Source organism: Corythoichthys intestinalis, chromosome 22 (genome assembly GCF_030265065.1).
Source record: "Corythoichthys intestinalis isolate RoL2023-P3 chromosome 22, ASM3026506v1, whole genome shotgun sequence".
Taxonomy (NCBI): domain Eukaryota; kingdom Metazoa; phylum Chordata; class Actinopteri; order Syngnathiformes; family Syngnathidae; genus Corythoichthys; species Corythoichthys intestinalis.
The window spans coordinates 10,866,195-10,888,699 of record NC_080416.1 but is presented as its reverse complement, the minus strand read 5'-3'; the positions used below and the strand labels follow the sequence as shown (position 1 = coordinate 10,888,699).

Below are 22,505 nucleotides of genomic sequence, written 5' to 3'. Positions count from 1 at the left end.
CTTACTATTTGCGTTTTTATTGAGTCTTTTATCACCTTTTCATCATCGCCTCAAAATACTTTTTGCATGTGTTTCCCTCTCATACTTTTAAGCATTGTGTTTTCTTGTGGTAGCTTTAAAGCAGATTGTTGATCTGTTGAACACATTAATCACGAAGCATATTTAAACTGGGGAAGTATTTTCTTAAGGTATCTTTAGATGCATACAGACAGAACATATTAAAAGCAAACTTAAAACGCCACTTATAGCACATTTCACTGGCGTTTGCAGCACATTTTGGCAGAACATAAGTTTTTTTTTCCCCCTACTCTTGTCTCATCCCGTTTTTCCTGTTCATTTTGCTTTTGCTGCTAGTTTGTGAAATATCAACAGTGCTGGTTTGCGCATTAATGTTCCTCTCGCGTTCAAATTGAAAGGGTTGACCAAGTGACATGTTTAGGTTGCTAGAGTCATACTCTGGAAGCCCGGCAGCATACCCATGTGACGTCAACAACAATGGCGAGCTACAAGTTTTACAAATTGTTTAAAATGAAAACGTCAAGAGGGGTTACAATATCAAATTATTCTAACTCATAGTCATGTTTAGCTTTTTAGAACTACAAGTCTTTCTATTCGTGGATGCCTTTAAATGATACCTTCCCAAAATTTTGCACAGAAAGACCTACACAGTGGACAAAAATAAGCCATATGGAGGAAAAAAAATCAGCAATGTTTTTTTTTTTTTACCTTATGGAGTGGACCACCCTAATGCATAATAAATTTTAAGTATATAATGTATATATTTGTATATAATTCTCAGTCTACAGTGTTTTTAAAATATTTTGTGAAAACGGATCCAAGAGTTTCCAAAAAAAAAAAAAAAAAAAGGTGATTGTCAGAAAAACTAAAACCGGATTTTGATTCCGCACCTAAAAATGAACTATTATTAGCTGCGAAACCTTACTCCACAAAAATTGTGTTCCAGTGTCATTTGTGTTCTCAACATGGACTAAAAGGCTCTCTGGTAATTTATGTGCTATTTTATGTCTAAGTGTTTGAAAGGTAGACATAACTGCAATGTAACTTCCTCATTTCGTCAAGCAACTATACTTCAATTATCCTATTTTTGTCTTCTTGTGTAGTAAGAAAAAAAGATTACCCACAAAATTCAAAGTTACTTCATTTTTTGTTTTTAGGTTATTCAAGCCTCTGAACCTCGAAAGCTGCTAATAATGATTCTATTCCTTTTTCGTTTCTTGTTCCACCACCTACACTTTATTTCCGAGTTGTTTGCGCAGTCAAAGCTTTTACGGGGCTGAAAAGCGGCGAATTTGCAGAGGTCATCACGTCCATTATGACGACGGAGGTTATGCATGATTCATGGCGCGCATCTCCAGAGGCTCGCCAAGTCGTCGCCTGTGACCCTCACGCTCTCAATCTATGCTGCAAATAAATATCTTTAGATACTCCCCGCACTTCGCCTACTCTTTGTCACAGCCCCAAGTTCAATATAAAAGGTGACTTTTTGCGTTTTCTTTTTCACAATAACTGGCAATAATGCATCGAGACTCTGTGTTGTAAGAGGTCATTCTCACGTGACCGATGGTGGATTGGTCTATTGTGGCTAAAATGTTGTCAAGGTATAGAAAATGGATAGATGGAGATAGGAAAAAAGTTGCAGTGTACACATACGGAATGAATTACACAAGTTTGTGGGACGAAGAGGTGTATAGTATTTTATTCACACATTGGCTGCCATTGACGAGTGAGTTAATCCTTTTAATCTGATTTCTTGGTGTTGATTTGACCCAAGTAAATCTGAAACGTGTTCAAAAATATATATCTATACAGTGCTTTGAAAACGTATCTAAACCTTTTGGAATTTCTCACATTTCTGCATAAAATCCCCATCAAATGTGATCTGATCTTTGTCAAAATCACACAGATGAAAAAACTGCTTTAACTAAAACCACCCAAAAATGTATAGGTTTTCATATTTTAATGAGGGCATGCAAACTATGACAGAAGGGGGGAAAATAAGTAAGTGAACATCTACATTTAATATTTTGCCCCCCCCCAGCAATAACTTCAACCAGACGCTTCCTGTAGCTGCAAATCAGTTTGGCCCATCGATTAGGACTAATCTTGGCCCATTCTTCTCTACAAAACTGCTGTCGTTCAGTCATGTCTGGAATGAATCGCTGTCTTTAGGTCATGCCACAGCATCTCAATGGGGTTCAAGTCTGGACTTTGAATTGGCCACTCCAGAACATGTATTTTCTTCTTCTGAAACCATTCTGAAGTGGATTACTTCTGTGTTTTGGATCATTGTCTTGTTGCAGCATCCATTATCTTTTTATCTTCAACTCAGGTTTTCTGAAAAACATCCTGATAAACTTTTGAATTCATCCTTCCATTAACGATTGCAAGTTGTCCAGGCCCTGAGGCAGCAAAACAGCCCCAAATCAAGATGCTCCCCCCACCATGCTTCACGGTGGAGATGAGGTGTTGATGTTGGTAAGCTGTTCCATTTTTCCTCCACACGTGACGTTGTGTGTTACTCCCAAACAATTCAACTTTGGTTTAATCAGTCCACAAAATATTTTGCCACAACTTCTGTGGAGTGTCCAAGTTTCGTTTTGCGATATCAAACGAGCAACAATGGGTTTTTTTAAGACAGCAGTGGCTTTCTCTGTGGCGTTCTCCCATGAACACCATTCTTGGCCAGAGTTTTACATGTAGTTGATGTGTGCAGAGAGATATTAGACTGTGCCACTGATTTCTGTAAGTCTTTAGCAGACACTTTAGGGTTCTTTTTTACCTCTCTGAGTATTCTGCGCTGATTTCTTGCCGTCATCTTTGGTGGACGGCCACTACTAGGGAGAGAAGCAACGGCCCCAAACTCTCTTCATTTGTAGACAACTTCTCTGACTGTCGATTGATGAACATCCAGACTTATAGAGATGGTTTTGTGTCCTTTCCCAGCTTTATACAAATCAACAATCCTTGATCGCAGGTCTTCAGACAGCTCTTTTGAGCCATGAGGCACATCAGACAATGCTTTTCATCAAGACAAATCTTATCAGGTGTGTGTTTTATAGTGGACGGGGCAGCTTTAAGCAACTCATTAGTGATTGTGCACACACCTGACTTAAATTGTTTGGTAAAAAATGGTTTAATTTGCTCTTGAAGTCTCCTTAGGCAGGCGGTTACCTTACTTATTTTTCACCCTTCTGTCATTTTTGACATGCTATCCTCATTAAAATATGAAAACCTATAAATTTTGGGGGGTCGTTTTAGTTAAAGCAGACACTTTTTTCATCTGTGTGATTTTGACAAAGATCAGATCACATTTGATGGTGATTTTATGCAGAAATGTGAAAAAATCCAAAAGGTTTAGATACTTTTTCATGCCTATGTATATATACATTTATATTGAAGCATTGCTAGATTAATTGCGATTAAATGAGATTATTGGCAGAAGCAAGCAGCCAATGAGTCCATGATTGTTAATGGCACTGAAACCTGTTATTCACTGCCAATCATTCATTTGATCAAGTTAGAACACACAAAAAATGATGGTGCTAAATTACAGATTAATCTATATTGTGGGATCTGTTAAGAAAAAATCTTTGTGATCTATTTTTTTTATTAAATCTGTTATCAAAAAAAGTTGAAAACACTATTAATCATATTAGTCTGTTCTTAATCACAATTATATGAGACTAATGGTAGAAGCAGTCATCACATCCATCCCGCTCAATGTCACTGAAATGATGTTGGATTAAATAAATATGACAAATTAGAGATTAATCTAAATTGTGTGATGCGCTAAAATTAGGGCTGTCAAATTTATCGCGTTAACGGGCGATAACAAATTTTTTTAAATTAATCACGTTAAAATATTTGACGCAATTAACGCATGCACGGAATGACCCGTGCATGCGCTGCCTCAAACAGTTTACAATGATGCCATTTTAGCGCATTCGGACTGAAAAGGCAGAGGAATGCAAGTGGACACAGGAGTTCATTGACGATCAGACGATGTTCTTTTTTAACACTCTTAATTGAACACAACGCAGAACATATTGTATACCATTTGCAGCCACTACTGCCAGTCATGGTTGCCCAACTTCCCAGCATGCATTTGGACGAAGCAGGAGACGATCTTTTTCTTAACACGGTTAATTGAACACAACGCAGAACATACTGTATACCATTTGCAGCCACCACTGACAGTCATGGTTGCACAACTTCCCATCATGCATTTGGGCGGAACAGTTAAGTCGCTACAGTATCATTTAGATAGAGCACAACAAAAATAATATTCCTATCTTTGTAAAAAAAAATGTTCACGAAAAGAAAAGTGCTAAATGCAAAGAGAACTGGCATTCCCAATCAAAATAGCTATTCAAAATACACATAAAACTTACTCAGACTATCTTTGCCTTGGTGGCATATTTTAAGGATGATTTGAATTACGATTAATTACAATTGATTTTTAAACTGTGAATAATTCCATTAAAAATTGTAATCGTTTGACAGCCCTAGTTAAAATGAATATTTTTGATGTAAATTATTTGTGTTGATTTGACTTGAGCAAATTTGTAGCAAGCTTTAACCTGAAATTTGTTTTAAAAAAAACAAGCAAATGAGATTAATCGCATTATTCTATAGATAAAAGAATTGATATTTACGCCATCAATTAAATTTGAGCGTCTTTTTACTTAAACATCAATCAACAATTCCTTGTGTGTCTTTAACATACTTGGCCAAAAACGATGATTCTGATAAACAGGAAGTCAGAGGAGTAGTAAGCATGTAGGAAGGACCATTAAATTCATCTGACAGCGTCCAGCTCCTGGTTGTGGGGGAGGACAGTCATTAAAATGGACAGCAGCGGTTTTATGATAGTGTACACACAAAAGGTTCTTCATGAATCCTGTAATCTAGTTTTGTCATTAAAATAATACAAGCGCAACAATTCAGTACTGCACAAGTGAATTACTATTGTTATTTATTATAGTAGTTAACCGTGAATGCGGCGCTAACATATTTACTGTGAAGTATTTGTTTCATTTGATGATTTACATGATGAGAGCACTTCAAGCACAACACATAAACTGTGGTTATACAAAACAAAACAGAGCAGAAAATAAATACAGACATTGTTCAGAACATTCGTGTGTAATATTTTTCTCCGATTAGGAATCATGATCAGGAATACGTACATTTATAGATTGTTTTTGTTTTTTTACAATAGATCCAGCCTGGCAAATGAATAATATAACTCCTGCACAATTAAAAAAAAAAGTCAGTCGCACATGATAGTAAATAGTCATTTCCAAGTGGTGCACATACAATCTAACTGTACATTACATTAAAAAATATTCTTCAAAACAAACAAAAAGGCAAGCAGAAGCCACTCGACATCTACATACGGTGTATTTTCTAAACAAGGGGAGTGCATAAATAATAAATGATCATCTAAAAAATACATGTGAGCACTTCATGTGGGTTTTTGAATGGAGACTCATTTCTCACCTTACTTTTTACATGGTTAATTCCAGTTATCCTCGGAGTTAATTGGAAGAAAGACAACAACTGCAGGAAGGTGACATGACAAAAAACAATGAGGTTAATGAGGCTTGTGGTACCGAAATAAAATTTCTCTTATTACATCCATAGCACAGAGCATTTGGTTAGTAGGATAGGATTAAAATTGTTTGACTGTTTGTGTTTACATCTTATCCAGCTGCTTGCTAGACTTGGAGATGCTCTATCTCTTGGGTCTGTCAATGTCATCGATGGCGGCCAGAAGTTTCTGGCGGGCCTTCTTGTTTATGTGTGAGCCCAGACAAACGTTGACAAGATTTGCTAGCTGCTTCATGGAGTACTCCTGAAAAGGGGGGAAAAAAAGATCCGCTTTGATTGCAGGAGATCCGTCTAAAAACTGTAATGTTTACAGCAATGTGAAAAAATGAGGACACCCTTTCAATTAGGAGTGGGAACCTCTTGTTACCTCACAATACGATACGATACGCAATACAAAGGTCACGATAACGATGATCTGACGATATGGCGACACAACGTTTATCGATACATTGGTCAGGAAATCATTCTAGGATATTCTACAAACAACTAATAAACAGAAAAACAAGCTTCTGTTATGAATTGGAATGAGTATCACTTGTAGACGTCCAATCCCTTTGAAGTGGGAGGGTGGCTGCCGTCCCCTCCCACTTTTTAGACACTGACACCTTTTTAAAACGGTATCTCGATTCTTGGCAGGAGCATATCGATAACCTTTTGGGATACAAAGTATCACGATATATCACCATTTCGATATTTTGTCACACCCCTATCCAGAACTACTTAATTTAAAAGACTTACCCTGTGGTTCTTGATGAACTGCTCCATATCGTTCTCTGTTAGATAGTAGGCCTTGATATAGGTCTCCACAAACTCCTTATCGGGAATGGGCCGGAGGTCAGTCAGCTTCTCCAACTTCATCAAGAATTGTTGGAAGTCCAGCTGCATCAGCGCTCGGCCCTCGTTGCTACATTTCTTCACGTTGGCATATCTAGGGGAAAAAAAGGGTGAAAAATAGAAAATTGTGTTTTTGTCCCTGGCCGCGAGAGAATGTCTCATTATTTGACTTTTGCCATCCTAGACGATGGCGCATAACGCTTGCCAGCCGCAATCCGCCGTCCCGGCATTGGCAGATAGCGACTCGCAACTTTCATTTTCGAGCGACAAATCGCAGACACCCTTGTGCCATGCGGCCGCCACGAGCCAACTGATGCCTGGAACTCACTTGTCAGAATGCTGTCATTTGCCAAACTTAGGATGGTTGTGCTTGACTGCAAAAGAATCCATTTAATTTGCTTGGCGTGACCAATGCGGAGGATTTTAAATGTGGAGGACAAACTTTGAAGGGAGGTAAATGGCGTACTTACTCCTTGGCTGGCGATAGACGTCCAATCTACAGTCGTCACTAGTTAACAATGTGTTTTTTTTTTTTTTTTTTAATCTAATTTCTTTGTTGGTTTATAACTAATCTATTTTTAATGGCAGCCAACGAGTCTATTGCCGTTAATTAATTCGCGAGTTTACTAGCAACATGTTTCAAGCTAGGCGCTAACGCTAAAGTACAGCTACACCGCTGCCGACCTGCCTGCCGCTCGCTCTTTGCTGACGTAATTGCTGTATGAATTCCGATTTGGGAGACTTGACAGTTCAGACCGCCACCACATTCTGGGAAAAAGTGGCTCAGATCGGATTTAAACCACATATGAAAGTGATCCAGATCGGATTTGAAATGGTCCACTTCTATGCGACTTGTCACGTTCAGACCGTCAAGTTAATGCCTCACTTGAGTCGGAAAAACACGAAAAAAAAACGGATTCTTGCATTAAGACCTGAGTATAAGTCGCACCAAAAAAATGCACAATGACGAGGAAAAAAACATATACCGGTAGTCCCCAGGTTAGGGACGAGCTCTGTTCCTATGCTGGCGACATAACCTGAATGTCTGCGGAAGTCGCAATTATCCCTTTAATACCCCTAAATATCCTCTAAAGCTCGAAATAACTATCCAAAAACATGTTTTTATATATATATATACACACACATCATATTAATAAAATAAAGTATAAAATAAGATATTTTACTTACCGTAATTTCCCAAATATAACGTGCACTTTTTTTCCCCCCAAATTCAACATGTAAAATCATCGGTGCGCATTATACACGGGTACAGGGATGGAGACAGCCTAAATGCATGATGGGAAGTTGGGCAACCATGACTGTTTATAGTGGCTGCCAAAGCCAATGAAAGCCTGTGTCAACTTTTCACTCTCAATGTGCTAAAACGGCGTCATTTTAAACTGTTAGAGGCAACGCATGAACGGGTCATTCCGTGCATGCGTTAATTGCGTCACATATTTTAACGTGATTAATTTAAAAAATTAATTACCGCCCGTTAACGCAATAAATTTGACAGCCCTAGAAATAATACAACAATGTGTTAAAAATTTCACACATAAATCGCTCCAGACAAAAGGTCGCACTCCAGGTCAAACTACGATGAAAAAAAATGCGACTTACAGTCCGAAAAATACAGTAGTAAAACCTGATTAGATGAAACATGACCGAATAACAGCCCTTAATCAGTGTTTTAGGTAGCGTTGCCTCATCTTCTAATGTTAAAATTACGCTATCAGCATCTCTGAGGGGTTATCTTTGATCAGTAAGTAGCCTTTTCTCCTCTCAAGGTAGAGCTTTGATCAGCTAAAATGAAAATGGAAGTAAAATAGTGTTTTACCTGTTTCAAATATATGCAGAAACAAAAAATTGCATCATTTTCTAATTGTGAAAATGCTAAAAGAATATTGGAAAATCAAAGAAATGCATTATATTTTTGTTACGTTAACTTCAAAATGCATTCATGGACACACAACAAGTGAGGTTGACTGCAGCCTCTCGTCATCATGGAGATGTTATAGACTCAGAAATGCGGTGTGACATGAGAGGGCTTCATCACACCTCCAATTTAACAAGCCACTCCACACGTCCACTCAACCACAAGGACGCAGGATAGTGTGTATATATAAAGAGAAAAAAAAAAAATAAACGAAACACGCAAATGCTTCCTGTCACCTATCAAAAGCCGTATGGGGCGCTTACAAGTGAAAAAGTGATGAAATGTATTGCAGAGGGATGTGTCAAGAGCGTTTTACAGTTAGAGCGAGTGGCCCGTGTCATGCAAATCCCCAATGAGTCTGGAAAAGACGGCGGAGGAGCAAAGCGAGGGAGACGGAAAGAATGTGGAGTTGTTTTGTGCGAAGAAGAATCCCAAAGGAAGACCGGATCACTCTGTGTACGACTGTAAAGGCATACCAACAACATGTTTCAGTGCCATTCATGGCGATAGAAGTCCAATCCATTTGAACAGGGAGGGCTGACAGCGATTTCCATTTGAACTGGGAGAGGCTCTATAATTGCTATGGCAGCCAATAAATTAATTTTATTAGTTGATTTTTATTAGTGCTGTTAATCTATAGCTAGATTAATTGCGGATAATTAAGATGAATTGAAGAATCAGCCAATGACTTCATCTTTTTAGTCATTTTTTTGCATTGATTTGACTCAAGTGAATCCGTTGCAAGCTTTGTTATGAAGTGAAAAAAAATCATATTGATCTATTTTTAGATTAATGGTGATTTGTTGTGATTGAGTTTTTTGCGGTGGTTTTACTTAAGTATATCTGTTACAAGCTTTGGTCGGGAGTTAATTACCGTATTTTTGGACTACAAGTCGCACCTGAGTATAAGTCGCACCAGCCAAAAAATGCGCAATGAAAAGGAAAAAAACATATATAAGTCGCACTGGAGTAAATGTTTTTTGGGGGAAATATATTTGATAGAATCCAGCACCAAGAACAGACATGTCATCTTGAAAGGCAATTTAAAATACAATACAAAACAACAGCCTGAATAGCTGTACGGTACGCTAACATTACATGACGCTAAAAGTTAGATCGGGTCTAAAAAATCCAGGACGACCCGACCGGGCCGCGGGTATTAAAGCCCGACCCGGCCCGCCGATCAATTAACTTGATTTGGGGGCCCGAGCGCGATAAAAACGCGAAATTTTATGTTTTATTTGTAGGCACGAGCCCGGAAAAAAAAAAAAAAAAAGGAAATTCTGTTTTATTTGTGTGGACTCAGGAGAAGGAGGAAATGCGGGAACATGATGCGTGGTTGCGTTTTGTGTGATCACATTTGTGACGATGCCTGCATATATGCATAATGATATAAAAAAATTAAAGCCTGCCTTTTGTAACGAATTCTCCCAGTTAAACAAGACTAAGATGGATATTCAATGAACATTTATATCTTTTATATTTGTGTGTCTGTTCTAACAGGCGGATAGTGGATTTGACATTTATTTTAATCTCTTCGAGCTGGCAGAAAAAAAAACGCAAGTTTTCTCAATGTTTAAATAGTCTACATATTTTTATGATCATTATACAGTGCCTTGCAAAAGTATTCGGCCCCCTTGAATCTTGCAACCTTTCGCCACATTTCAGGCTTCAAACATAAAGATATGAAATTTAATTTTTTTGTCAAGAATCAACAACAAGTGGGGCACAATCGTGAAGTGGAACAACATTTGCTGGATAATTTAAACTTTTTTAACAAATAAAAAACTGAAAAGTGGGGCGTGCAATATTATTCGGCCCCTTTTATTTTCAGTGCAGCAAACTCACTCCAGAAGTTAACTGAGGATCACTGACTGATCCAATGTTGTCCTAAATGACCGATGATGATAAATAGAATCCACCTGTGCGTAATCAAGTCTCCGTATAAATGCACCTGCAGCCGAATACTTTTGCAAGGCACTGTAAATGCATTTACACAACAAAATAACGCTAGAAAAGTTTGGTAAATATTTCTCGTATGAGACCAAAGCACCACATTCGTTTACATTCAGCGAAGCCGACTCAGGTTTCTGTATAGCATCTTTAAAAATTTGAATCCTTACCATACCCCACTCTTACCGCAGTTGTTTGCTTTTCAATTCCCGTCTTTAGTTTTTTTGTTGTTTGGGCGCTTTTATATAATTTTTTTTTTAGTTTTAACTTAACATTATAATATATGTTCCAATTTAAGAAATAAAAATTCTGTTCAATTGGAAAAGTTTTTTTTTTTTTAAAACCCATATATCTAGAAGTAACACATTTTAGAGCTGTAATAGCAATACCGTTATACCGTGAAACTGATATTTTGGCTTAAGGTATCATAGTTATCCATATCTGCCCATATCAAGAGGAGCTATTCACAAACACACGCACGCAGCGATCTAACGCCGGATTTGTTTAAAAAGTACGAAAGCTGTATCGCATACAAACAGGAAGGATTGTCTCAGGAGTGATTTGTTCGAGGATTCAAGGTAATTATTATATTTTTTGTACCATGCATGCATTTTGAAACGTTGTGCAAAAAAAAATCAATGGGAGAAATTAGCCGCTACTGCATTGGAATCATAGTTCGTAAAATTTACGTAAAATAAATGCTAACGTCACCTTTTTCCTTCTTCTCATTTTTAATCAAGAATCGAGACCATTTTCCGTCCATATCTACAAATAATTCAGGGATTTAAGCATTTATTCACAAGAATTTTCACCGGAAAAGCTCTGTTTATATAAGGCGGCCGCTAGCTACATTCACTAACAGACTAGCATTGTACTTCGACATATTTACGTAAAATAAATGCGAAATGCACGCTTTTTTTTGCTTTTAACCAAGAATCGAGACTGTTTTACGTCCATATTGATAAAGAATTTAGGGATTTAAGCTTTCATTCACAAGAATTTTCAACAAAAAAAGCTCTGTCAGTCATTCCACTCGGTCAGCTTTGACGGCCTCGCCAACAATGCAGGCCCCCTATTTATCAGTCTCCCGTCAATACATTATGAAGTCTATGGGTTATCGTACAGTCAGAATATCATACCGGCACATGCCTTGTCTTGAAGTAAAAATACATAGGGGTAAGTGATTCAGAAACATTCAATATACAGTATATCTCATTTGACTGTATGTGGTGTTACACAGTAGTCACAACTTCATTTAAATTGAAAAAAATGGATGCTAAGCGTTCCAAATATCAGCCCAAACTGCATGTTTTATATTACTTTAACTTATTGGCTGCCATTGATGGCGATCGGCGTCCAATCCTTTCTAATGATTAGAGTTGTCTCATAATGACTTTTTAACCGATAAAACAAAAAATCCGATATCGATATTAAACCGATATCGATACATCCAGTTGTGGACATATTATGGCTGATTGTATTGTGATGCCCCGCTGAATGCTTTAATAATGATAACGCTCACATAACAAATCCCAAGCATCTTAGTTTAGAGATATCTAATGGCCAATAAGCACAACTGCTGTGATAAACTGTGACCAGCCCTTGTACCAAGGCAGAAGGTTTCTAAATTCACCTTAAAAGCAACATAAATATTGGCCCAAAACTGATAATGAAAAACCATCGTCGATATTATCCATCATCATTTTAAACTGCTTTTAACAACTCTAGCAACAATAATTTGTCTTTTTAGTGTAATTTCTTTGTGTTACAAGTTCTATACAAGTATAATCACAGTAATTAAGCTATCGCTCGATTACTTATGCTTAAATACAGCAAAATTCTTACTTACCCTTCTACAAGAGTCCTGTTGGCCAAGCGAATGCAGTGCTCCCACAGGACATTGGACACAGGCAGTGGGATGCGCACGTGTTTGGAGACGTCCGCAAGCCGCTCGTTGAACATCTCAAACTCCTTTCGAATAAGAAGGTATAAATCACATCAACAAAATATGAATTAATCTAAACTACTATCACTACACTCGAGTTTTATACCCTGAATTTTCTACTTCTGGAGGCAGCAGCTTACAGTGTGACGAGAATATTTACCTTTAACCCTACTTTTCCAACTACCCAGTTCCATAGAAAAACAGTTAGGCGCACGCCAGTACACATTACTGTGTTTACAGCGGAATTGACTTGCATGAAAGAACCCCTGCTGTACGCTCATCATGCGCACGACCTCATCCATTTATTCATATATTCGTACACCTCGCAGCTACAATTTTCTACCTACTAAAAAGAACATGAACATAGAGTATCATGTTTTTCTAACTTCTCAGCCGTTCTGGTCATGACAATCCAATCAAGTTTAATCCAAATAACTACCGTATTTTTCGGACTACAAGTCGCACCTGAGTATAAGTCGCACCAGCCATAAAATGCCCAACGAAGAGGAAAAAAATATATAAGTCGCACCGGAGTATACGTCGCATTTTTGGGGGATAAAATCCAACACACAGAACAGATATGTAATCTTGAAAGGCAATTTACGGTAATATAAAAATACAATAGAGAACTACATGTTGCATAAATGTACAGTGTACAGTGCATGAACAACTAAATGCGAATATACTGTCCTCACCAGGACGCCCGTAAAATTTGCTGCATCAATTTGGTCCTCAATACCAAACAGGTTCGCATTAACGTAAATAAATGATAGGTTGTTTTACTGAAATGACATAAACGGTTAGCACGCGTTCGCTAGCATTAGCACATTGTTTAAACACTCACGCAACTGGCTGTAAGTGTCCGATCGCGGGTGGAAAACACACAACAACAACAGAAAAGATGATGCACACAGGCGTTGCCTCTGTAGAGATATTTTAAAAGCATGAACAATGAACGTTGGTTCGCAGCCGTGTTTCTCGCTCGCTTACTCTCCCACTCACTCAGAGCTACGTAGCTGTCAGTCTTCATCTGGCGTGTGAGCGCTCTTCACATAAACAAGTGCGAGTGCGCCCCCATGTGGGCGTGAAAGCGCCAAAAACTAAAAGCATGCATTTCAATATAAAAAAAAAGTCAATAATACAAATGAACACACATTGCCAAAGGCAGAACACAAACGTGGCCATAGCTGTTAAGAGTTATTCAGATAACTATAGGATAAAGAACATGCTAACAAGTTTACCAAACCATCAGTGTCACTCCAAACACCAAAATAACATGTGAAATGATATCATAATGTGTTAATAATTTCACACATAAGTCGCTCCTGAGTATAAGTCGCACTCCCAGTAAAAATATGGGGGAAAAAACGCGACTTATAGTCCGAAAAATACGGTATATTTTTCTTGAATGTGTTAACCTACAAACCCTTGACATGGCGTACTCTAGGGGCGGGAACCTCTGGGTATTTCACGATACGATGCGCGAGACAAGGCTCATGATAACGATCTCACAAAATAGCGATATAACAATTATCCATACATTGGTCAATAATTCTACGGTATTTTACTATCCAGTCCCTGACAAAAGTCTTGTCGCTTATCCATTTTGTAGAAACAATGGCTAATAACCAGAGTTTTAATTATTCAATTGATTTCAGAAATGGCTCATATGAAAGCTAAGACCCTCCCAAATAATATTGAAAGTACAAAGAAAAAACTGAAAAAAGATTTATCATTTAATGAAGACATAAAGGTCAAATTTTGGCAAGACAAAAGTTTTGTCGCCTACAGAAAGTAGTGTGAAAATTGAACAAAAAATGTACTTCATATACATAAATATGTTACATGACATAAGCAAATTAATTAGTGGTGCTGTGAGATCCAAATTTGATATTTTGTATGACTTCTATGGGCTTCGGCAAGGATTGAATTGAATTGAATTTTTTTTTTTTTTAATTTTATTGTCATTGTCATCATCATCATCATCATTAAAATCAAAATCACAAGGAAAGAAAGAAGAGAGAGAGAAAAAAAGAAGGAAATCATCACGTAAGTTTGTTTATCCAAAGGAACAAGATGAAGACAGACATGACAAGGGAGACGGAAAAAGCAGAAGCTTATCGGGAACCCGTCCCCCTGCCACCTAGGTCACACAAGCAGCATGTTATGTATCAGTCCAGTGATAGTCTAACACATTTCGTTCGAAAGTCATTGATTGCCATGGAGATTTCACATATATTAATTTGAGTGTATTGTATCAGTTCATGTCTAAGTAGGTGAAGGGTGGGAAGGCCTGGGGTGCTTCGGAGGCTCGCATGTGTAGTATCCTCCGTAGGAGATTTCTCGTCATCATACCTTGCCCGGTTTAGGAGATTAGTCATCATCATCCCTGGCCCGGTTGGCCCGAGCAAGTCTCTCATGATCACGCAGCTCCGCGTCAATTTTTGTGGCCAGTCGTGCAGCGGCGTCACTTAGCGTTGCTTGCTCCTTCATTAACAGTGCCAATTCGTCGCCGTTGCGACGAACAACCTCCAGTATCTCATGGAGTTGGTTCTTCATCCTCATCGAGACGCGACGAACCCAGAGGGCACCAAGTAGCAGTAGGAAGGCAAGAGCCAGCAGCGTGCCGAAGATGTACAGGTCCTCAGCGTCCTCCATCTGGAGGGACGTTAGGCATAGCGGCCTCCATTTACCCCAGGCGTCTTCCACATAACCAGACGTAAAGGTGGTGGCTGGACATGGGCGTTGTGCCGATGTAGGCCGCATCGTAGAGAATATTCTATCCATCGAACTCAGAGCCCAGTCTACCAGTTCCATATTTGTCTCAGGAGGAAACTCAGTACGTAACGTAGCAATGGCAGAATCAGTAATGTGATTTCGTTGAGGGGCATGTCCTAGTAATGTTATGTCTTATCTTCTTGACCCTGACATTTAAGCATGCTTTGCTGTGAGGACAGTCTTATCTGTGTTGTGTGTGCATTTTACAGTTGAGTTTGGGCAACGTACTGGCTTATTATATCTCGTTTATACATTTTTTTGAAGTAACTTAATGAATTTATATTCGTTAGCACTGCATCACATGTATTCCACAGGCGAGCCCCAGTGTTTACAATCGAGAAAGATTTCATTTTAGTCCTAATAATCTGGTAGGAAAACATTCTGCATACTCTCAGATCATACATTTTATTGATGAAGTCATCAGGAACATCAAAGAAAGCAGTCTTGCATGCCTCCCAGAGTTCATCAACATTCTTGGGTTTCGTCTTCCATGCTTCCTCCCTCATCCTACCCCAGACATGCCTCCTGGAGGATCATGATCTTCTTTGCCTTGAGGAACTTTGAGGTAGAGAGTGACGCATTTTCCGACTATTTATGTTGCCTTCCACCCTGCAGATCTCTCAGGGTGCACACAATTAAAAACCGTGTGGCATGGCTGGAAAAGTGGCAAAAGGTGGATTTTTCAGATGAACCTTCCATTGAATTACACCACAGTCGCCGCAAATATTGCAGGAGACCTACTGGAGCCTGCAGGGATCCGAGATTCACTCAGAAAACAGTGAAGTTTGGTGGTGGCAAAATCATGGTCTGGGGTTACATACAGTATGGGGGCGTGTGAGAGATCTGCAGGGTGGAAAGCAACATAAATAGTCTGAAATATCAACAAATCTTAGCTGCCTCTTACATTCCTAACCATAAAAAGGGACAAATTCTGCAGCAGGATGGTATTCCATCACATACTTCAATTTCTACCTTAAAGATCCTCAAGGCAAAGAAGATCAAGATCCTCCAGGACTGGCCAACCCAGTCACCAGACATGGATATCATTGAGCATGTCTGGGGTAGGATGAAAGGAAGCATGGAAGACAAAACCCAAGAATGTTCATGAACACTGGGAGGCTTGCAAGACTGCTTTCTTTGATGTTCTTGATGACTTCATCAATAAATTGTATGAGTCCTTGCCTCACCGCATGGATGCAGTCCTTCAAGCCCATGGAAATCATACAAAATATTAAATTTGGATCTCACAGCACCACTAATTAATTCGCTTATGTTATGTAACATATTTTTGTATTTGAAGTACATTTTTTGTTCAATTTTCACACTACTTTCTGTAGACGACAAAATTTTTGTCTTACCAAAATTTGACCTTTACGTCTTCATTCAATGATAAAACTTTTTTCAGTGAAACAAATATATTTTTGTACATTCAATATCATTTGGGAGAGTCTTCGCTTTCATATGAGCCATTTCTGAAAACAAGTGAATAATTAACAGTCAGGTTATTAGCAATTGTTTCTACAAAATGGATAAGCGACAAGACTTTTGTCAGGGACTGTAAATCACCATTTCGATATTTTGTTACACCCCTAGCGTACACATTTTAGTCAAACAATAGCTAGCACGCCCAACTGTATTTAATTTCACATCTTCGAATGAAATGTTATTTACTCTTCAACAGCCTCACAATAGTTTCCTACTTCAGCATTTTCTCAATGAACTCATATGGAGACTCCAGTATCTCCATGCCACTTTATATGCAAATCAACGTCATTGTTGAATGCTGGTGATAAACCTGAACTCATGAATAAAATATCTCCCTGTGTGCAGTTTGACCAAAAAAAAAAAAAATCTAGCACGCTAGTTTCAATCAATGCGCACGGCACAATGCGCATGCATTACGCGTATCTGACAAGTTGTTTGAGTGGGTTATTAGCACCCGATGGGGAAAGGTACATGCTAGTTGTAATATGCACTGTGCCAGTCCTACAGGTGGACCATTTTGACACCGTAAGGGATTTTGGCCCGGGTGGCGACTCGGGGATTTGCACCCGAGGCAATTTAGCCGCGAGCCAAATTAGTTAGGCTTAAGATCTGCGAACCACGCGGGAATTTAAGGGGTGACTTTAAATTCTTTTTCCGGACAAAATAACTTTTCGCTTTAAGTGGAATACTTTATTATGTATGATTCTATTCATAAATGCATAATCTACGAATTTTTAGGGAGGATGTGTGATTTGTGACCTTTTATGACCTTTTGGTCTCGGGCACCCCAGATGCAAAATGCATGACGAGCATGCATATTTAGTGGGTTACTTTCAGTGACGGGTAGAAAATGTTAAAAATGTTGCCTGTCGTGTTAACTAACTGGCTGCTATTGACGTCCAATCCGTTTTGAGTGGGAGGGCTGACAGCGGCAGTAAATGATTTAACTACATGTATCGACTTAAGTGACTTCGGCTGAAGCTTGATTCTGAAAATCATTTTATTATATCAATCTATATTAATCTACAGAAGAATTTACAGTCCCTGACAAAAGTCTCGTTGCTTATCCATTTTGTAGAAACAATTTCGAATAACCTGACTTTTACTTATTCAATTGGTTTCAGAAATGAATCATATGAAAGCGAAGACCCTCCCAAATGATGTTGAATGTACAAAAATATATTTGTTTCTCTGAAAAAAGATTCATCATTTAATGAAGACATAAAGGTCCAATTTTGGTAAGACAAAAATTTTGTCGTCTACAGAAAGTAGTGTGAAAATTGAACAAAAATGTACTACTAATACAAAAAATATGTTACTTCACATAAGCAAATTAAGTAGTGGTGCTGTGAGATCGAAATTTAATATTTTGTTTGACTTCCATGGGCTTTGGCAAGGATTCATACAATTTAATGGTGAAGTCAACAGGAACATCAAAAAAAGCAGTCTTCCATGCCTCCCAGAGTTCATCAACATTCTTGGGTTTCGTCTTCCATGCTTCCTCTTCCTACCCCAGACATGCTCAATGATGTTCATGTCTGGTGACTGGGCAGGCCAATCCTGTAGGATCTTAATCTTCTTTGCCTTGAGGAACTTTGGGGTAGAAATTGAAGTATGCGACAGAGCACCATCCTTCTGCAGAATTTGTCCTTTTTTATGGTTAGGAATGTAAGAGGCAGCGAAGATTTGATGAAATTTCAGACTATTTATGTTGCCTTCCACCCTGCAGATCTCTCGCACACCCCCATACTGGCATTAACCCCAGACCATGATTTTGCCACCACCAAACTTCACTCTTTTTTTAAGTGAATCTCGGATCCATGCGGGCTCCAGTAGGTCTCCTGCAATATTTGCGATGACTGTGGTGTAATTCAATGGAAAATTCACCTGAAAAATCCACCTTTTGCCACTTTTCCAGCATCCATCCTTTTGACAGGCTGTGGACCTTGGTAAATGCCACCTGTTTTTTTAATTGTCCATTATTTATTGCTGGTTTCTGGGCACTGATTCGACCATGGAGGCAATTTCTAGACAGAGTTCGACAGACTGTTCTGGTTGACACAGCGACTTCAGGGGACCAGGTCTCGTGGGGCTCTGCTGCAGTGGAAAAAGATCAAGATCCTCCAGGACTGGCCAGCCCAGTCACCAGACATGAACATCATTGAGCATGTCTGGGGTAAGATGAAAGAGGAAGCATGGAAGACGAAACCCAAGAATGTTGATGAACTCTGGGAGGCATGCAAGATTGCTTTCCTTGATGTTCCTGACAACTTCATCAACAAATTGTATGAATCCTTGCCAAAGCCCATGGAAGTCATTCAAAATATTAAATTTGGATCTCACAGCACCACTACTTAATTCGCTTATGTTACGTAACATATTTTTGTATTTGAAGTACATTTTTTGATCAATTTTTACACTAATTACTGAAGGCGACAAAACTTTTGTCTCGCCAAAATTTGACCTTTATGTCTTCATTAAGTGAATCTTTTTTCAGTGAAACAAATATATTCAACATCATTTGGAAGGGTCTTAGCTTTCATATGAGCCATTTCTGAAACCACTTGAATAATTAAAAGTCAGGTTATTCGAAATTGTTTCTACAAAATGGATAAGCGACAAGACTTTTGTCAGGGACTGTAGATTAATTGCAGAAGCAGCCAATGAGTAATCTTTTTATTCATTTTTTTTAAGATGATTTGATTCAAGTAAGTATTTTAGAAGTTATGATATTGAGGAAAAAAAGGGTTTCATAATAATAATAATCTATTTCTAGATTAATCACAATAATTTTGATCAATTGCATAAGAAGCCAATTAGCATGCCATTTAATGTAGGCAGGGAAATGACAAAACCCTGACTAACTCCGGTGGCATACAAAATAGTTTGGGAGGTGCAAGAAGTGGACAGCTTTGATCATTGACTGAAACAATGACATTTTGCGGCTCTTGTTGTCTCATTTTACTCGTTATGAATAATTACCCTTCAGTCGGCTGAATTCTAAATCAGATGAAACCATGACCATGTCGGCGTTGCTAAACGGCAGATTAAAAGAATAATTTCTCGTCATCTGCGCTTTGCCAAATTGTTGTACATAGTCGAATCGTCTCAAAATATGATTCTAATTCACATAATAATGCTATTTAAGACCTTTTATATCCTGTCGGAGGCACTTTAAAGGTCTGTGCTGAGTGATCATCACACACTAAATGTAACTTGTAGCGTTAGCATAGCATTCACGTTAGCATTTAGCATGGTGAGTGTCGTCTTAAACTCTTGGAAAACTTTTCACATGCAGTTCGTGGCATCCAGATGAGTTTAATTAATTGAAGTGAATGCATTGTTTTAACGCTGAGTGTGTATTATCATTACGAAGATGGTGATGTCCTTGTAGACTTTACAATTATGTGTTTGTCAATGTTCATTTGAAATAGTTGGAAACCTTTTATTTATTAATTAATTCATGGACTAAAAGTTTTGAAGTTTACAGACGGAAACATTTTGAATAATTGTCGACTAAAACTACGGGAAGACAAACACATTTTTAAATGACCAAAATATGGCTAAGACTAATAAGTATTTTCCTCCAAAAGACTAAGACGAAAACTAAAAGGGCTGCCAAAAATAACACTTATTGGGATCATTACCTTTAGTAGGACATCCACATATATGTTATGCTGGGACATGATCTCTCGAATGTCCCATTTGACGCCCGACATCAGGAGCAACATCTGCTCGTAGTCGATGGCTTTGGCTGCCACGATCCAGTAGATGGGCTTCCGCAGTTCACTGGCTGTAGACACAGTCTGAAAGAAGGAAGACATTCAAATTAATTCATTTCATTAACATATTGGCTGCCATTGACAATCATCCGATCGATGCCAACCTCTCCCGTCAATGGCTGTCAATAAGTTAAGTGCATGGTAACTTAGGGAGTATATGGAAAATTGAGAATCCATATCTGTTAATGCATGCAAATGGTCTATATGTATGCGAAAACGTTGCCGGAAAAATGACATTCCATCATTTTAACATCTCAATATGTCAAGCACCAGGTTGAAATTTGAGTGACGGATAATTTTCTTTGTTGGATTCGGACTAAACTGCTCGCATGGATGGCTACTTCAACGTTTCTCCTGAAGAAGTTAGTTTCTTGAGAAATAACAACTTGTTTTTGTGCGAAAAAATGCTTCATGGAGAGGATAATATTGTGAAAATGTACTGCAAAGACATTTATATGTCAAATACTGAATATCACTTTTAACATGACTGAAGATTTGCTTGATTTCACTTTCTCACATGAGCGATTTGGCTGGACTCATCTGTAGCTGAGATTGATTAATATCATTTACAGTAATTAGACCAAAAAAAAAGGCAGGAATTTGTGTGTACCTGGGAATAGAATTGCTGCAAAAAGGGTTTCTTGGCAGCAGGCATCATTGTGTCCAAATGGGACTGAAGCGACTCAAACTGCTCAGCCAAAAACACACTGCAAAAAAAGAATGAAAAAGGATAAAAAATAAAAAATAAACACTTTTATTATGATAGCCCTAATTATTCATCTTTTATAATGCCCTCTAGACCTTCTTTATTGGTGTAATTGTTTTTTGTAGAAATGATGACAGTTTCATCTATTAAAAAAAAAAAACACGCTTGTCAAAAAATTAATTACCTTAACCTGCGCTTGCGCTGATAAACAACACTTTACTTCTAAATAACCTTTACTGTCCAACAAATCAAGCCAACTTTAAGTACATTCGCGTCCCTTGGGACTTGTAATATTTTGTAGAGGTACGTACAGAGACTCCGTGGCAACCACTCTCTGTGCCAGCCCATAAAGAGTACCACTGTTGGTGAGGACCACCATTTGGCTGAGGTGGGGGCTCGGCACTTTCTCCTTCTTGTCTTCTGAAGGACCGTGCATACCTGCATTTTCATTGCTAGCCTCCTGCAAGACACACACGTTTAAATTAGCATAGCGCCAGAAGCCAATATTCAGTTTTTTTTTTTTCTTTTTAACTCATTTGCTGCCATTGACGGTGATATATAGTGGGGCAAATAAGTATTTAGTCAACTACTAATTGTGCAAGTTCTCCCACTTGAAAATATTAGAGAGGCCTGTAATTGTCAACGTGGGTAGACAGAATGTGGGAAGAAAAACAGAAAATCATATTGTTTGATTTTTAAAGAATTTATTTGCAAATCATGGTGGAAAATAAGTATTTGGTCAATACCAAAAGTTCATCTAATACTTTGTTATGTACCCTTTGTTGGCAATAACGGAGGCCAAATGTTTTCTGTAACTCTTCACAAGCTTTTCACACACTGCTGCTGGTATTTTGGCCCCAAAAATTTGGCAGATCTCCTCTAGAGCGGTGATGTTTTGGGGCTGTCGTTGGGCAACACGGACTTTCAACTCCCTCCACAGATTTTCTTTGGGGTTGAGATCTGGAGACTGGCTAGGGCACTCCAGGACCTTGAAATGCTTCTTACGAAGCCACTCCTTTGTTGCCCTGGCTGTGTGTTTGGGATCATTGTCATGCTGAAAGACCCAGCCATGTCTCATCTTCAATGCCCTTGCTGATGGAAGGAGATTTTCATTCAAAATCTCTCGATACATGGCCCCATTCATTCTTTCCTTTACACAGATCCGTCATCCTGGCCCCATGCTTCACAGTGTGTATGGTGTTCTTCGGATGCAATTCCGTATTCTTTCTCCGCCAAACACGAGAACCTGTCGTTTTACCGAAAATTCTATTTTGGTTTCATTTCACCATAACACATTCTCCCAGTCCTCTTCTGGATCATCCAAATGCTCTCTAGCGAACCGCAGACGGGCCTGGACGTGTACTTTCTTCAGCAGGGGAACATGTCTGGCAGTGCAGGATTTGAGTCCCTGGCGGCGCATTGTGCTACTGATAGTAAGTAGCCTTTGTTACT

General features: G+C 38.6%; 1 protein-coding gene across 3 annotated transcripts in view; it reads right to left on the bottom strand.

Moving 5' to 3' along the window:
• Window positions 1–3,395: 3,395 nt before the first annotated feature.
• vps50 (VPS50 EARP/GARPII complex subunit) overlaps window positions 3,396–22,505 on the bottom strand; it is a 149,702-nt gene continuing 130,592 nt past the window's right edge. The window contains exons 24-30 of one of the 3 annotated variants that reach the window (XM_057827781.1): window positions 21,365–21,513; window positions 20,958–21,054; window positions 20,213–20,371; window positions 12,207–12,328; window positions 6,373–6,562; window positions 5,724–5,878; window positions 3,396–5,583 (exon numbers count right to left, since the gene is read on the bottom strand). In XM_057827781.1, the coding sequence (XP_057683764.1) occupies window positions 5,759–5,878; window positions 6,373–6,562; window positions 12,207–12,328; window positions 20,213–20,371; window positions 20,958–21,054; window positions 21,365–21,513 (837 nt within the window). In that variant the 3' untranslated portion in view covers window positions 3,396–5,583; window positions 5,724–5,758. Of the gene's footprint in view, window positions 5,879–6,372; window positions 6,563–12,206; window positions 12,329–20,212; window positions 20,372–20,957; window positions 21,055–21,364; window positions 21,514–22,505 lie in introns of all 3 variants that reach the window. The other 2 variants (XM_057827780.1, XM_057827782.1) reach the window with 2 other exon arrangements.